At 34.5% G+C, this 19,289-nt stretch overlaps 1 protein-coding gene across 2 annotated transcripts in view; it reads right to left on the reverse strand.

Annotated features, from left to right (window-relative positions):
- Positions 1-19,289, reverse strand: part of gw (trinucleotide repeat containing adaptor protein gawky) — a 56,501-nt gene that overhangs the window by 15,145 nt on the left and 22,067 nt on the right. Inside the window, exons 1-8 of one of the 2 annotated variants that reach the window (XM_085949438.1) lie at positions 14,727-14,969; positions 11,460-11,567; positions 9,434-9,509; positions 8,435-8,658; positions 7,090-8,188; positions 6,626-6,763; positions 4,179-4,373; positions 803-978 (exon numbers count right to left, since the gene is read on the reverse strand). In XM_085949438.1, the coding sequence (XP_085805564.1) occupies positions 803-978; positions 4,179-4,373; positions 6,626-6,763; positions 7,090-8,188; positions 8,435-8,658; positions 9,434-9,509; positions 11,460-11,489 (1,938 nt within the window). In that variant the 5' untranslated portion in view covers positions 11,490-11,567; positions 14,727-14,969. Of the gene's footprint in view, positions 1-802; positions 979-4,178; positions 4,374-6,625; positions 6,764-7,089; positions 8,189-8,434; positions 8,659-9,433; positions 9,510-11,459; positions 11,568-14,726; positions 14,970-19,289 lie in introns of those variants that run through there. The other variant, XM_085949437.1, reaches the window with a different exon arrangement.

Consider the following 19,289-nt stretch of genomic DNA (forward strand, 5'->3'; position numbering starts at 1 on the left):
AAAGTTCAATACATAAAAACTTTTGTTTATTTTTCTACAGATACAGTTTAGTGCTAAATAAAAAACCAATTACATCAAGATTTAAAAATCTGCTTGTATTATAAAGCGTAATATATTTTCATAACCCATGAAATATCTGAAAATTATTGACAAATGCCGTACTTTTCGCATCTCTAGCAATAGGTGTAATTTCGCGAACTTATTCCGGAGTATCAGAAGTTACGATGCATTGTTCCGAAACTTCAAAATATAAATAATGATTTGTAATAAAACTGTTCCCTGTATTATCCTGTATCTAAAATCATTTCTAAGGTTTGTAAATACGTAAACAACGTTCATTCTTAACGCCAATAAAAAAAAAGACCTTAATGGCATTAATTTTAAAGTGTTTTCCATCACAGAAACATAAATACATTATTTTATTCTGCGCAGTGAACTGTTTTACTAAATATTGGACTAAGATTCAATTAACAGATGTCACAAACGCAAAATTAAAAAAAAATATTTAAAATGCTGTACTATTTTTTGTGTGATATTTTTAAAATCCAATATTTTATACTGGTTGGTAAGAGTCCCTGTAATCTAATATATTCACCCTGTAGCAAAGTTGTTTCGAAACACATTTAATACCAGAAATTTTCAATAGATGCCCTAATATGGTGTAATAAAAAAAACATTACCATGTACCTCTTCTAACATGAGAATTTCTCGTTCTTGGTAATTAATGGGTTAATAAGACTCAAGTCAGGATATTATACATGTGTCCGCAGGGAAAATGACATGCATGTAGAAATGTACTCACTCCACCCCATCCATCGAGACTGAATAGAGCCTCTCTCATGTTGTTGAGTTGCTCCAGTTGCGCCTTTGCAGTGGTAGAAGGGGGGACAGCGGGCGCAGGAGGGCCCCCGGCGCCCACTCCTGCCCCAGGTATAGCATTGTTTGATCCACCGGGAGAGTTGTTCCCTCCGCCACTTCCTGCAGGCAAAGACAAACTTTTCTCACAAATGTTCATCAACTATAAAAAATATTCAGTATTAACTTTTAAACATATTATAAACATAGATATTTATGTAGCAAACAGTAGCAGGTACATTTTTTGTAGTAGCCAATGCAATCATACTAACATCAAACTAGAATCGTATTAGTTTCAGGTGTGCATTTTTGAAACAGGAATTAATACATTTTGAAAATTTTTTAGTCAGAATTTTAATTAAATGGTAAGTATCTATTCCAAAGCCCGCCAGTTTTGATGTTAAATGTAAAATATTCTTTCAGCAAGTAATGTTATTAAAAAAGTCAGTTGTTAAAATAAATAATCATTATTTAAATGACACGGGCCAATAGATAAAACACATACCAATTAATATTTTGATAGTAGAAGTAAAAAACATTCATCCTATTAGTCAGTGCTAGCACGCAACATTAATGAATATTCGGTTCGAACCGATTATTTATGATTAGATTTTATTCTGACAAATTGATATTTGAGGCGCCGAGTGCCAAAGGAGCTCAAGCGCCAACTTTACGATTTTTGACATTTGAATGTTGGTTTTTTTCTATACATCGATATGTATCATGCCACAAAGTCTTATCGCTCAAATAATTATAGATATTTTACAATAGAGATTTATTTTCTGTGACATAATTGTTTTGGTCGTTATGTCGGCATGCCACAGAAGCTTATCCGCCATTATACTATGGAGAGCGCGAGACCAAAACAGCTGTCAGATTTGTCTTATTGAATATACGTTCTCAACAGTGAAAAAAACTAAAAATGAGCTCAAGAAGGATTAGAAAAATAGTTTCGATGTGTGTTAAACCTGTAAACGAGGAAAATCACGGTAAGTTTAACATGTTTTATCCGTTTTTCTTTCACATACGCTGTTGTTTAAAATATTTTAGATTACTTTTGAAATATGGTTATTAACGTCATTTTAGTAATTATGTCCACTAAACTTTTACTTCCATGAAGGAAAATAACTCTTATTTCTAATTTCATCTTGTTTTATATCCAATTACGATTGATATACACTAAAAAAAGTATTTAAAAAATCACCAGAATCCTTGAGAAAAAATGATGGTGTTAAATTTGAATAATGATTTTGTTATTTTGGCCAGCTTGGAGTAACGATTTGATTTAGTATTATTAATAATATTGGGTATATAGACGGTTATTACAAAAAAAAAAAACAATCGAAAGGCTTTGAAATCATTGCTGTAATGGCAAAAACGTATTTAATATTATAAGGCAAATTTTATGCCAAACAAACTCATGTAACAATCATAACAAATTTGACCATTTTTTCAGTGTTTATTTGGCATAATAAAATTTGTTTATATCAAAATGTTTTTTTATTGCTATCCAAACCCTTACATTAAAACATTTTTTTTTAAATGATTTATTTTTTTAAATTAATGCCATTATTTGAGTTTGAAAATGTTAATGCCACAGAAGCTTATGCAACAAAAAAAAGTATGAAGTGCCACCTTTTTTCATTTTTCTATATGCCAAAGAGGCTCAAACACCATTTTTTTGGAATCCAATAGATATTTTTCATTAAATATTATTGCAAATAATACTTTAATTTTTTTAAATTTGCTTTGCTTAGAAAATAATTGTCCATTTCAACATTCAAGTTTAAAATTAAAAAAATAAATTCACTGAAAACTTGTCGGCCATTTTCTAGCACTTTTGTTAAATGGTGCTTGAACTCCTTTGGCGCTCGGCGCCTCATTTATACTTACCATGAAATACTTTCATATTGACTATTTAAATCAGTGGTGGCCAAGCCGTGGCGCATTTCATCTTTGCGCCTACTTATTCTTTTGAAGAAGGCGCCATAACTGAATCCATCTTCATATTTTCAACACCTGAGTGCTCAGAGTTCAAGTCATACAACCTTTTTACTCATCAGTCCATCCCATTTTTTAGACAGTTTACAATTGTAGGAATAAAATAAAACTAAAACCGTTCATCTCTCAGTTAGAAAATGAGGATTTGAGTCAATTTCCACACTTGAAAGAGCAGAATGAATGTGTTGCGGATAATAGCAATTTATTGGCAAATATATTGAAAAAATCAAGATATTACAAGGGTCATTTGAAAGTCGTTTTCATGATTTTGCTAAATAAGAACACTGTATGCACGCATTCATTAACCCATTTTCACTTAGTGAACAAAATGTAATGCAGATGCCTAGTAAGATACAAATGGAACTGATTGATTTAAAAACAAGTTATATTTATATCGCTTTGGATCGACATACAGACGTGAAAATGAAATTGATTAAAAGCAAAACAAGGTCGCGAATAACTGATTCAAATTTGAATAATTCTCTGCTGCTCTCAGTAACAAATTTAACACCAAGCATTGAAAAACTAGCGAAATCCAAACACTCAAAAGCTCTCAGTGCTCCATCCCTCTCAGAGCTCTCTCTCATCACATCCAACAACTGTGGTCCAAAGTTATCTTCACCAAACGAGACTCTCCGGCAGCTGTAGCACCATCAACGGGGTCCACGACAGCAATCACCCTCTCGTCGAAGAGATCATTTCTGACTATTGTAGATTGGTGCCCCAATAATTGTGTGTTTTTTGAACTGGCATAAATTAATTAATTTAATTGTGTGATTGAGTTATTCCTTTTCCTCCCCTAAGCGAAGCAGATCCTACCCCTATCCCTATTTTCCAACCCCAACCGTTAATGTAAGAAGCTAGAAAAGGTGCTTGAGTTGTATGGTGCGTGTGAACTCGCCTGTGAAAAAAATTGGCGGATGGTATGCAAAAGACTGGTCACCCCTGATTTAAATACTTATCGATAATCATTTTTTACTTGTGTTGACCATTAGATAATTGCCATATTTTAATAAAATACTTACCAATTTTTTTGTAAAGATACTTGCTGTTTATGCATATTATATTATGCTATATAATACTTACCGAATAATTTGAAGCCTCAAGTGCGACGGAGTATTAATAATATGCTAAATTAAAAATTTGAACTAAACTTCATACTTCAGTCAGCGCACATACTGTGAAGCCTGCTTATTGACATCTCTCGTAGAATCCTTAGCCCATCCATCGAGTCGATCCCGACATGGACAAAAATTCTACGCGTCCCACTATGTGTGACCTCTGGTCTGACTCGAGATTGACATTAGGTAAAATGAGCATACCTTGGGGCGGTGGCAACGGTGCAGAGTTGTTTGGCTGCGCAGGCGACGCTTGTTGCATGGGCGGGGCTCCACCGCCTCCTCCCCCTGACCAGCCGCCTCCTGCGCTTCCCCCTCCCACTCCGGAAACGTTTCCTCCCACGCCCACTCCTGAATTACCGCCCACTCCGACTCCTGGCCCCACCTTGTTGCTGTTGCCTGTTAACCGAAGGATTATATTCATTATTCTCAATATCTCAAAAATTACCCAATTCAGCCGACACTGCAATCTCTATCCTCTCTATCTCAATCCCTAGTGTCAACGAATATGACAGACATGAGTCCACAATAAAAAATAATACAAAACAAAAACACAACACAAGATGTGTTGGTTGGTTTTAACATTGATTTCCGATCAATGTATTGCATTTCTAGATTAGAACAACATGACCATTATTATTAGCCAAAAGCCCTTAATTATTGTAAAATAAATTACGGCACAAGTAATCATTGGGCGGTCAAATCTTTTGCCTGTAGACGAACAATCACATCACCCACCATTACAAGAATTTTTATTAGTTTTTCGGTACATAAGCATAAAAAGGCTCCCCATCGCTGACACAGATCATTCGATATTGTGTAAAATCACACATACAACATGTACATACATATTTTTTGTTAGATTTGGACCATATTATATTATGTCTAGTTATCGGTTTTCGAGAATAGAAGAGACACCTCTAATCTTAAATTTTTCGGTCAACTGCAAATGAAAATTTAGAGGTAGCAATTGAAAAAGAAAACAAAAATGCAATAATAAAACAAATTGTGCTATCCCAAATTATTAGATTAGAATTTTACTGAATTGTCTACATCGGTGTTTCTCAACTTGCGGTCCGCAGACATTTTCTGGTGGTCTCCGAATTTTTGGTATCTAAATGCCTACGCTAAAAATTCCAATAAAATCTTCAATACTCATGCAACTGCAAGTGTTTATTTATGCATTGGGTTTTTGATCTTACAAGTAAATTAATGGTTTCACGTGACGAAATCAACATGTCATAATACCTTACTATATAAATATTTTTTATTACTGTGTCAGCAGTCCGCAAAACGTTTCTCCCATTGCCAGCGGTCCACAGGTGTAAAAGGGTTGAGAAATACTGGTCTACATTATGTGCCAACATAAATAGGTTGACTATGAGTTTTAATCTGTGTTCTATTCATATTGTTCATAAGACTTGAACATAGCAACATAACCTAAAATTTTATTAATCATATTGTGTATAAAAAAAATATCACCACTCGATATTTGACGAAGAGTGGGGGGAACTATAAAATGAGGCGGCGGCCATGACCCGTGACATAATTATTTTTCAAAATAGTCACATCTCAATTTTGAATTCGACTGTGTTCAGGAAAAAGGGCGTAACCCTCGATTTTTCGAAAAGTTTTTTTATTAGATATTAACAATGTATACAACTAAATACACGTTCTGTAAAAAGGAAGTAAGCCGCAAATGCCGTTTTATTATCTAATTCAGGTTTTAATTGAGCTTTAATTTAAGGAAAAAAGCATTTACGCTCAATTTTCATGATTTTTCTGTAATAACTCATTAATTATTATTAGATCGAAAAGATATTACACCAAATCATCAATCATCATGCACCCAATGACTGTGCTTATTTTTTAATTAATATTGAACCAAAATCATTCAAAACACGTTTTTTGCCTCTCATGTAAAATTTGTTCTGCGAGGGTTATGCCCTTTTTCCTAAACACGGTCGATATGTAATTGAAATACCTCATCTCGCTCTAAAAGTCAACACACCCAAGAGAGGGGGTGTTAACAGATAGCACTTTTGACAGTTAACTTCTTGTGATAATTAACTGTCTACTTTTTGGGTGTCAAGTGATATGTTAGAATAGCCTCGCTGGGCTAATTTGTATTAAGGCACCCGAAAAATCCAACCGATCGAAACATGATTTTAAAAAATGTTGCCTGTGGTGTCTAATGGATTTTTTCAATTTATTTTTCAAATTCCGGAACTTACCAATTCAGGGACCTGGGGTATAGCCCCTACAGCCCCATGGTAAATCTGGCCCTAGGTATACACACTTTGCATGTGCTAAATTGCTCCACAACCAGTCTTTTGTCTCATGTATCTTTCTCTGTGTGATTAACTGATGCAGTGCATATCTGTCATTTCGCATAATTTGGCCTAAAAATTCTGAGTTTTCGTCAGATTCATAACAATGAATAAAATTTGTGGGCTAACTGAATACATTTCAAAAATACAATCGCTCATAAACAATAATATATTAACATCAAAACCTTTCAGGAGTTGGATCCAGTTTATAATCATTGCGATAAAAGTAAACCTTTCATGATATTAATATTTTCACCGCTGCAATAGTGATAACCTAAATATATCATTAGATATATTATCGTAGCAGAAAAGAGTACTAACTGTCGGGCTGGGGTCCAGGAGGCCTCTGATTCGAATTGGGCCATTGCAGTTGTTGCTGCTGGGCGTTTCCGCCAGCCCCTCCACCCCCACCACCTCCAGCCCCTGAGCCTCCGCCTCCCCAATTCACGCTGCTATTGCCTGTAAAATGATATTACATTATGACTCCGTAAATAAGGCCTATCGATTTGCTCATCCGCTGAGTTGGAGCTATTGAAAAGAGCTACCAGGAAATAGATTTGACCAAAAAACAGAATAAATTAATACTGTATACCTGTAATAATTACAGTATAAGTCGTTCATGGAAAGTATTGAGAAACTGGTTGCGTTTGGTAATTGCTCATAAAAAATTTGCTGACATCAAAACCATTCAGGAGTTGGATCCAGTTTATAATCATTGCAATAGTGAAGCATGAAAACAGAGACAAGGATATAAGAACAGACTGACGATCGTGGCGAGTACTAACCGTTATTATTATTGGCGCTGGGTGGTGTTCCCCAACCGCTGGCAGTGTTGAGAGAGCTCTCACCGCCCCCGGCTAGTCCCAGGAATTGAGGGACTCCCCAGGCGTTGAGTCGTGCGCCGCCTTCTTTCACCAGGTTCATTATGTTGGTGGGAGCCTCCTCCACGGCTCGGAGCAGAGAAGCGAACGTCAAATCTCCATTCTTGAATTCGGTAAATGCGGGTTTCTCTCGGGCCTCGTGCCCGGCGGATACCTCTTCTGCGGTATGTTGTGCATTTTTCTTGTTTCTTTCGGTTTCGGCCATCTGTTGCGGCGGATCGGTAATATTGCTACCGGTTTCGATAATATTACTTCGAAGGACTAGCGCGTCGCGTGGACGGCACGCTAGGTTCTCTCTCGATACTGATTCAGACTCATTAAATACAGAACGGTTTGATATAATACGAGTTGGGTCGATAAAAGCGTAATCAGACTTGTCGAAGGGGGGCTCCGCCCTATTAAACGTAAAGTTTGGATTAAAGCTATGCGAGTGCGGGCGTGCGTACATACCCTGGACATTTATGGCATCTATCGAGACAGGAATGCTGGCGCCGGGCGCTGGGCCCGACATTTGGTTTATCAGGATACGATCAACGGTTACGTTCGAATCACAAGTCTTAGTATTATCTACAGTTTTCTCAGAACGCTGACTCTCGCCTTCGTCTCCCTGCCGTTGCGGAAAAGCACCTTGATTCTTCGCGACCGCGCTCGAGTAACAATTAAATTTAATCATATTTGGAACACATAATATTAAAGAGATATCAGATATCAGACAAATATCGTTAACAATACCCTTATCCTCAAAATTATTCATATTATCTAGGACTACGCTAAATTTCACAGATTGCATATTGTTTTTATTATCATTTATCTTAAAGTTATTTGAGTAGTTAGCGGTGACGTCAGTACGGTGAAGGGCGATCCCGGAGGAGAGGTCGGGTCCAAGGAGAGAGAGGGACAGGGAGAGAGATACAGAGGGACAGGGACAGGGAACCAAAGTATTGCTGGAAGCGCTTCTGGTGCGCCTCTGATGCGCCTTGCGGCCCGGCCGTGAGCCCCAGCCCTGAAACAATCATACACACAAGATTCAACTATCATTTTCCGACACATTTGGGACCGACAGCCATTTAAACAAATAACAATTAAATGATTTATCATTAGCTGAAGATATTATGATATAGTGCCACATCGTGATTATATTTTTCCACAGAGAATAATATCTTTGGAATAGATAAATCTTTAACTTAAAGTTCAGCCATAATATTATGCATCATGATAAACATGTGTTTAATTAATATGAATGTCTCACCTCAGAGGACGGAGATTGGCCTTGCTTGCTTGTGTTCGGGCTGGTTATCACAGTTGGGTGGACCACGAGGGTCCGGACTCTTTGGACAGGAGAGCGCGGGACGGAGAGGCCAGCCCGCCCCTCCGCTGCACTCGCCTGCGGAGCCCCACTTACACTAACGCGCATCTCCATGCGCCTCATTCCGCCCTCAGTCCTAACTGAGGTCGGTCGCCCCATACGCTCTGCTGTAAGAACAAACAAATATCATCACATATATTGAAATGTATTTTAAATGTCGGATGCACTACTCCAGAAGCCAGATAGGTAGAAATTAATGTGATCATTGCTTTTAGTACAATCTAACATGAAACTTTCATGGTGCTTCAATGTACTGGACTGGCCAATTGTCATCTACACTCACAGGTATTTTTTCACCTACTATCCTGACGATTAATGCAAGAACGTTCATGAACTCATGTTATGAGGAAAAGGCAAAGCATGACAATCAATAATTATAAGATTATACAACAGTAGGTATTAAAAAAAAAACTCTCACGACATCCTCCGACAGATTTGCATCCTTTCATACACATCTTTACAATAAATCTTTACAAAAATTTTTTTGAAAAAAGCTAATTAAAATAGTGCAAGAAATTATCATCCAATAATATTATAAGGATTAATTCTTTCACTATGACATAATTCTTTAGTGTATTAAAAAAAAAATCAGTCAATATTAATTGACACTTGGTGACTTATTTCATTCAGACTGCCAAGAGAATAATGAAAAAAGTATTCAACGATTAAGAACTCAGATTTAATTAAAATGTTACTTAATCGCTTTTCGCAATATGATGACAATTCACCCACAATGTCTACCTTCCAACAAGAAATTTTCTTGTAAAGAGTAGGTACTTTTACGATTATCCTATGACACTCTGGGGATCTGCCGATAAGGTTTCCAATCTCTAATAGGAAACCAAAAGTGAAATGGGTTAATTAGTTCACGTTAATGCTCACCTATGTTGCATTGTACTGCAGGTAACGGATTAGGAGATTCCATTTCATGCACTTTGTATGGCCGAGAAGGGATATTCTGCAAATAATAATGATGCAAGTAAAACAATCTGCAAATCATTTCATTAAGGGAGATCCTCATACCAGCAGAGGCACCTAGCGGAAAAATACGAAGCTTGCAAATTGAGACATTTTTTTGATAATTTACAATTTCAACTGTATTAATTAATAAATATGTATCTGAAAACATTAAAAAGAAAAATATTTTTTTTAACAAAGATAAACTTCCAATTCTAAAAAAAATCAGAATTTGTTACATTTACGTTATTATTACATTATATTTTATGGTCATATTAAGGTATTATTAAAAATTAGTTTATTATTAAGTTTTCTATTTTTTCTCGTGCAGATTTTTGACTAATTCATAGTTTTAATATTTTATATATTTATTTAAAAAAACATTGATTTTTATAAAAATATAAATGTGTATAACTTGAAATCCTTTTTCTCATTATTTGCCTCTTCTGTTAAAAAAGTGAGGTTATTTATCATTCGGCAGTGTTATTTCAAATAATTCCAGTGTTGCAAAGTGTCAAAATATACTATTTTCATTCAAAAAAAAACATCCGGAGCAGTGGAGCACTACAAATTTTCAGTGCTCCGGGTAAAATCTCATTACTCCAGTGCTCCTGCTCCGAGGCTCTGATTTTACAGGAGGATTTTTAACTTTTGACATTAATTATTTATTAATTACCTGTGGATGATTATAAATGTCCAACAAGTTTATAATAAAGTTTAGAAAGAATACAGTCTTTATAATATAATATTTAAATAATCTTAATATGTCACATTCTATTTTTATTCGTAATACTAAGTGGATATACGCCCTTACGATTATCGTTTTTAAGTACTTTCCTGTGGATAGAAATTTTCCGTTTTTGAAATTCCATACACTTGCATTTTAATACACTGTCCTCTGTTATTAGAAATAATTCACAAGAATCATCGATGGTTTAAACCAGGGATAGTCAACCTGGGGTCCCACCGCCCACTAGTGGGCGCGTTTCAGCTTTCTATGGTGAGCGGTAGGAAATTATCAGACTTAATGCTTTTACGAGTATGTACGCAAAGTACAAATAAAAAGATAGATTAAACTTAGTAAGTTGTTTTATAAAGATGTATTCTGACAAACTTAGCGAAAGTCTGACATAAAGTATTTGGTAAGTAAATGCTTTAATTTGCTGTAACTTTGCTTTATAAATTTTACAAAGTAAAGTTACTTCCCTACTTTATAAATCACCATTACTGTGGAACCGGTGGGCGGTTAGAAAATTGTACTATTAACGGAGATACAAAAGTGGGCGGTAGGTATAAAAGGGTTGACTACCCTTGGTTTAAACACTGAAACCATTACCACTAGAGTAAAGGATGAAGGCTCATTTAGACGAGTCACTACGAATGATCATCCGCAGGGAATTTCATTCAGGCAGTCACATTTTGTTTACAAGGTGTCACCGAAAGTGTAATACTCCGTTCATTCTAAAATGGTGTCAGGTGAAATTATTGTGGTGTAGGTTAGAATTTAAACAATTTGTGATTATTTGTTATATGAATGCAGAAATTTCATCGAGAGAAAGAGGGATAGGAAAAAGAGGCGTTAGTGGATAAAACCATGGGTAATGTGATGGAATATTATGGGGAATATGATGACAGTACTCAGGGGCACAGTGCGCATGCGCGGAATCATCCGTAGTGATCAAAAAGTAGAACCAGTTGAACTTCATTCACTTTTGATTCCGGATGATCACTTTTGATGATTCGTTGATGAATGTGTGTTTATGTGTGGTCACTGGGGATGATTCCTCCGCGATGATCGTCAGAAGTGAATCATGTAAACGGGACTTTAGTTTTTTTCTTTTTCTTATTTTCAATACACTGCGTTTATTACTACATATCGAGATCGAGACATCGAAGCAATCACACAGTAGAAAGAACTTAATGCTAATAGCAAAAGAAAAGCTCAACTCACCTTTCGAAATTGTGGGAAGGCATTTGTCATTGTGATTTTTAGAAAATATGGTATCGTTTGTGTACTTCTTCCATTATTGGTGAAGCTTATTTATTATACACTTAGAACCTGTAACAAAAAGAAATAGGTACATGTTAGAAATATATTTAAAAAATTGAGTACAATAGGATTTTACAAAACACATGTAATTTAATGTACCATGCGCATAGAAAAAAAAAAGTTGCGCCCAGTTTTGATGAATGACTATTATTATATCCCAGCCGAGATGATTTTTAATGTGTTACCTGAACACCTTAGTTCCCGTTTCCGCCAAGTCAAAACTGGATAATTCCTTCAGATTATATCAGATAAGTTCTACTGTATTATACATTTAATGCACATATTACAATCATTATAATATCTATGATGTTTGGCCGATTTATGACAAGTGTAAAATTCGTAATTTCTAAAATCCAAGTCAGTCCACTATTCCAATAATGATATTAGGTACCCACCCGATTGTTAATTTTATTAAAAAAAAAAAGGTGCAGTTTCTTTTACAGTGAGAAATTAAAGTTTCAAAATTTTCAAATAAAAATATCACTTTCGCACATAAATCAAACAAAGTTTTTTTTATTGGCTCTGCAATCCAATGATTTTGATCTTGGCCGATTCACGATTCACCCACTTGCTTAACCTTTTAGGTCCGGTAAGTTGTAAAAACAACATGCAAATTTGTCAGACCTGATATTCAGCAGACACATTACCGTTCAGTCAACACGGGCAAAGATTAGATATAATAATTTACTTGATATAATATAAAAAGTGATTCAAAGTAACTGTCTTACAATTTACATTACAATAATTACCGCAATGTAAAACATTAATGATGAAAAATAAATGTAATGTGTCGGTTCCAGATAATTTCTGAATGATTGTCATTGAATATTATTTACAATGAAGTGTAAAATTACTTCAGTACATTATCTTTCCAAACTCATACACTAATATGGCAGAGGGGAGGGAAAAGTTTATATTTTTGTTTTAATTGTGTAAGTGAAAAATTGGAGTTCTGATTTATATGCTCAATATCCTATCCTTGCGGTTAGTAACTACGACACCTACAGACGGATCTAATGTCAACACGGTGGAAAAGAAAATCATGTCACATTCAAACATTGCATGTCGTGTTCATTCCAGAAAACGTTACCGCTGGATCTGTCTGGGTGAAATATATATTTTTGTAGACTGCAATGACAGACATATTGAAAAGCAAAAATACCAACGCGTAGGACCTCCGAAAAGATGACTGTCCGAGTCAAAAGACACTAATAACTACTAGTAAATAAAAACATATTAGAAAAACACATTTTAAGATTAGGATTATTAGAAGAATATGAATAAACCAATTTTGCTGAATTAATAATAGTAATGTTATACTCAAAGATGTTAAAGAAAACCTTCTCTCTATTTCTATATAGATGGAGCATAAATTATATTATAAAAGTGAAGCACAAGGACCTCTGGTCTGTCTACTTACTATAGATATACCTACTATCATAAACCGTCCGGTGTTCGAATTTAGAACTAATCTTATCACAGTTTGAAAAAGTATTGAATGAAATGTCAAATGTCAGCATGTGGCACTCTCACTCAGCGGACAACTTATATTGATGGATCCATACACGCGAGCCAGTAAAGTGTAAAAATAATAAAGAGAATATCAAAAATTAGTGGCCATTACTTGAGTAATGGCCCCTCTTTATCAACTTAACCATGGTTCATAATAAAAATAGTTTATAAGACTGCTATATAGTCCAAATTCTTTGGTTATACTATATCGTAGAATAAAATTGTTATTGTTAATATAGGTATACTGCATATTATTGGAAGATGTTCATACAGCGGCGAATTTTAAATTGTAAACAATAAATCATTTAGGTGGCTTGTCATTCATTGCCAGGTACAAATGAATCGGATAAAATGAAAACAAAATATTTATAAATATCCTTACACAATTCCACACAACTTGATAATAAAATCTACAATGCCAAATATAGATGTTCCTATTGAAGAAAAACTTGCTAAAAAAATAAAGGATTTGTAAATTGACAAGATCATTCTGATAAATAATAATATGGTGTCACAATCATAGCAACATCTAAAAAATGTCATCTTTTGAAACACAGAAAGAATATTAATTAGCGTGGGAGCACTATTATTGGCATAGCAAAAACAGCTGAGACGATCATACCATAGCATACACCATCTTTTCTGTCATTAAATTACTATAGAAACCCACATTTCTTTTTTAAGTTATCTGTACAAATTCAAACTTTATCTTCACAATTACTTATGTCCTATCTATATTATAATATACCTATATACAATTCCACAGAGGGAATAAATTTAATATAGTGCATTTTAATGAATATTCATCATTTAAAATGTAAATCCCAGTTTGGCCACAAATCAGATTATTTTGAATATACACAAGTACCATCGAATACATATCTATCACTGTGCTTGCACCCATATTGTCAGTTGACTACTTAAAAAATCAATCCACAAAAACCTTACAAATCATGTCCAAAGGTTTTTCTGTAATATCTCCTGACATAAACATTAGGAATCACAGCCTTTGCGTTTAGTGACCTTTTTCATAATGAAAAAGCCCTATCATTATAATAGTTTAGAGTTCAACATCATATTGTCACGACAATATTACTGTACTAGAGAATTAGTACTTAGATAGATTACCCACAATGAAAGTAAAAAGTAATGACCATCTCACAAATGTATATTTGTAGTTACACCCTTTTAGCTACTAGAAAGGAAACGTAACCTAAAAACAATAGAAATCAATCGTCGGTTTGATAGATTATATTACTGTAGTAGTTTTCAAATAATAAAAACCATATGCGGAATCGAACAAACGAAAAATATATTTTGTGAATCGACTGCGAGAAGAGTTGCCTATTTTTTTAGGTATTTATGTCACTAGGCGTAGGTTAATGAGAAAAATATATTCCCAAGAGGCGACACGATCACAACAAAATATTTTCTAGGCACATCGCGGACTGTGTTTGTTTATCGGCACGGCTTTGCACGTTTCGCCCGATATTGGAACAAACATGACGGAAACGCGAACATGGAGATGATTTTTTTATACTTTTTCGGCACACCGTCAATTCGCCCGAAAATAAGCTGTCAAAACTGGAAACAAACGGTGTTTACCGATCGCGGAGCGCGATGAAAATTATAAAACGTAAGCACTTGTTCACCAACCGTGTCTGTCGAATTTCCTATTTCTTCCACGACCAGTGCGCAGATGCCCGTGTAGTCAAATTTTTAACATAAAAGTTCGCCCGGATCGAGAGATAGACGATTTGATAACAAAATGGCGATAAAAGTAGTCGCCGCAGCTTAGCAACAATGGTCAACGTGTAACATATTGTGTGTACACTGCGCGAAATGCTCGATTCTACGTTTCGAGACTGTGTAGTGTTGTATATCGATCCCGCTGTACGTGGCAGGCGGGCCGGGCGAAAATGTACGGCGTAAGGCGGTCGGCCACTATCGGAGCAGTGTTGCCATGTCAAAATTTAAAATTTCAGTAGATTATGAACAAATAATCCATTAGATTCCATAACATATCATTAGATTTTCGAAAATGTAGTAGGTACATTAGATAATATGATTTAAGACTAATAAGAATAACAATAACTAATAATATTCATTTTTGAAGTTATATTTCTTTAGGCGCGTTTGGAAAATCAGATCAGTGTATTTTTGGCGTGTGACATGTAACACAATTTATTTTTTCACACAAAAATAAACGCACTCGATTGGATCCGAACCACCGATTGTTCGGTTATCAGCCGAACGCACTACCATTACGCCACAGTATGATACACCAATCGTGACTATTATACAGTGTAATATTATATTTAAGAATTGTTCCGTTGCCTAGGCAGCGAATTTCTTATTGTCGGCCATTTGCAATTCCTTACGCAAACAAACTATTAAACGTCATAGTGCCAGTTGTTACTTTATAAACAACGATAAATAATTATATAATTTAGTAATATAAGTTAAAATGTATAGAAATAAACCAACGGCGTTCCAATAAGCGGTCCTTTTCTTGAGTGTGTAATTTAACAAGATAATTAAGAGCTAGTCGAAGAATCTAGGTTATCACAAGTTTTGTTTTTGTTTTGTTACGCCAAAAAGTATAACTTCTAACACGCGTACACAAACCGATTTTTTTGTCAATGTAGAAGTGTCACACACCAAAAAAGGGCGTGCGTAAATAATCATTTCACGTTTATTATTAATTTAAAATTTTGAAATTGTAAATGTGTCTGAAAGTGTGCGAACGGTACTATATAAATTTAATAATTATACATGAATAATTATTATGAACTTTAAATAATTTATCAGTTATTTTATCACATTTATTTTATAATTCTACTGTACGAAAGGATAGATTATTGCCAATAAACATTTCCATTTGGTGGCAATACATACATCACTTCAATTATGAGATGTCAAAACAGAATAAGAATAAATGACAGAAATGCAAATGGATTTAGATAATAATATGTGATGATCTCTGTATAATATTATCATTTACACCAATCACCGTATGACACTATTGATGTTGCCGGTGTAATTGAGAGTTGTGCCTTGTTTATTAGTTATCTTACAATTAACTAGGTCGGTAGGTACCATAATATTTTGAAGAATGCTTCTAATTGCATATTTTAATATACATTTAATATACGATACAGCAGTAGGTACCTATCTTTGCGGTCGTTTAGGAGGTATTTTATCGTAATCTTACGTAAATCCATCTTATCTATCCCTGAGAAATACTATGTTTTGTAAGCGAAATACGAGGCATTGTATCAGTTACCTACTATCTAGATTATAGACCATTCGTAAACAGCACGACTAGGAACTGTTTTTAAAGTTCGCATGTTTTACAGTCTACAAAATGAACGAGGTCCTCAAGCAAACGTTTGTTGTAATGAATGCATTATTAAAATGACATTTGAAAGTGATAGATGAAGCAGCCATTTTGAATACGTGTGACGTCAGATTGCTTACGTCACAAACAGTGCTATAAGCTATATGGTGGAAAATCGGTTAAATGCTTATAAATCATTTGGTAATCTCATACTTTATGGAATACATATTACAATTATGGAAAAAGACCAATATCAGTAGACATGGCAACACTTTCGTGCCGCGATTGCCGGCGTGACACTAGACCGAGCGGTGCTCCGGTGCTCCGCCGGCCGCCATCGCTGCTCGATCAAAAATAAGCGGCCATGTTTACCTAATATGCCCTCTGCCGCGAAAAGCACTTATCTCACGCGAGTCCGTAATATCGAAATTAACAATTCGACGATTCAAACAGAACCAGTTATCGTATTATCTAAATCAAAAAGATTGATCATTTTGCTAATTTGTGTTGTATTGGCCTCATAAAAGCCGATTTATAATGCAGCGGGTCATGGACAAAAAGAGTAAAATACCTAGATAGGTACCTATAATATTTGCGCTCGTTGCGTTTGCACTACAAAACTAGAAGACACTTAATTCTTATTATATATTGGAATCAATTTAATGCAACACTTTGTTTTCATAAATAAAATCATACGTGCTAATATTATTAATTATTATACATTTAACAAAAAATAACCAATAAAATCTGACACCATAAATTTTACGATTTACTTGATGATGTCTTTGTTTTACGCGCAGTAGGTCTCGGTCTCTTATTGAATATTGAGAATGGATTATATTTATTACTCAAACATGTAGGTATCTAGCTGACAAAATATAATAAGTAGATATAGGTAAATATATCTACCTCAATTAATATTTTACAGCTACTCTAAACTCTCTTCTACGAAACCTATAGACAAAACCGAAACTATTTTTATAATATTAATAAGGTATGAAACAGAATAGCAATTCTACCGATAAAACCACAAGCTAATAATTAATTAGACACTCCTTAAGGGGGGACATGCTCGTCGAAGGTCAAATTTGAGTTTTTATTGTATTTTCAAACCATGATCCTGGACACTCCTTAAACGTTGTAGATAATCTATTTATATAATTTTGAAGCCTTATTATCCTTTATAGTTATTTTAAACATTTGATGACTGCATGAAGTATTTTTGTTACATAAAATAGTATTCTTTTAAACCTCTCGCTCTAATGTCTTAGAATATAGTCATATTTCGGTACATAACTGTGCAGTGGTGTTGAGATTTTTTACATTTATTAATTTTTAAACGCATTTATAAAACCATTAGCATAATTTATTACGAGATAATTTTTGTAAAATATTCACGATAAAAAATTATATTGATAATCTCTTTGATCCCAAATTTGACAAGAATTAGACATTTTATTATTCAAAAAATCGGCAATATTAACACATTTGAAGATGATTCTAAAGATACTTATTATAAGCTATATCTTTGACCATTCAAGTGTGATAAACATCTTATGAATAATGATTGCTTTATAATAATTATTGACCTAAGAATAAGGTAGTGTTTTTTTGAAATACGCCATTTCTTTTGTCATTCCCTAGTAGTTAAGCTACAACATACGGCCGTAGCCATAAATTGACAAACTCTAATTAAAGTAGGGAGTAAAATTATGTTAACGCGCGTGTTTGAACATGTACCTAACTGAATTTTTTTAATTTTTTTTTTTAACGGTACATGTTCAAACACGCGCGTCAATATCATTTTACTCCCTACTTCAATTATAGTTTGTCAATTTATGGCTACGGCCGTATGTTGTAGCTTAACTACTAGGGAATGACAAAAGAAATGGCGTATTTCAAAAAAACACTACCTTATTCTTAGGTCAATAATTATTATAAAGCAATCATTATTCATAAGATGTTTATCACACTTGAATGGTCAAAGACATAGCTTATAATAAATATCTTTAGAATCATCTTCAAATGTGTTAACACATCTTGAGCGGGAAGGGTATTTCTACCCGCGCGCCGTACCGGTGCTCGTCGGCGGGACGGGTAGAAATACCTTTTACGCCGGCTCCACTTGAAGTGCGGGAAAGGTATTTCTACCCGATTATTGCATACGAATATTTTATGTCAACGGTTTGAAAATGTTTCAAACTACACACACATCTACAAAAAAAAATAATTTACCGTCGATTCATTTACTTACACACACACTCTTGCGCAGCCCAAATGAGAGCTTGTGCGTAATCAGGAAATTTGTTTAGAGTCACTAAATCAGCGAACTATATTTCTGTAGACGATAAGAATGCTAAAACTATATGCGTCTTCTTTTTACACTTGTTTATTTTTTGATGGGTGAGCAGGAAGACAACATTTTGTGAAATATCGATGTATTCTTTAAACATGGTTTGTTCGCTGTACTGTGAATGCGATTATATGTATATTTTTATGATGTGTGATAAATACATAGGCCTCCTTTTCATACTATAATATTATCCTTTGTGAGCGAGTGAAAAGACGACAATTTGTGATAGACGGAATGCATTCTTCGCACTTGTGTAAGTGATATTGTGCGGTGCGATAACGCTGGTATGCGAGCGGAGCAATAAATTATAACATAAGTGGAAACCAATGTTATTTAGATGTCTGTAATCTACTACGATCTATATTGAATATCAGTATTGAATTTTCAGTCTTGAAATACGGCGCTATAGAACGGGTGTGTTTTTACAAGTGAAATATATTTAAGTAATCGATATTTTATTTAATCTTTAAAAAATGGCTTCAGACAATTATGAAAGCGATGACGAAATATTTGCCGATAATTTGTC

Source organism: Rhyacophila brunnea, unplaced genomic scaffold (genome assembly GCF_057557595.1).
Source record: "Rhyacophila brunnea isolate RB1 unplaced genomic scaffold, BYU_Rbru_1.0 scaffold_22, whole genome shotgun sequence".
NCBI classification, from domain to species: domain Eukaryota; kingdom Metazoa; phylum Arthropoda; class Insecta; order Trichoptera; family Rhyacophilidae; genus Rhyacophila; species Rhyacophila brunnea.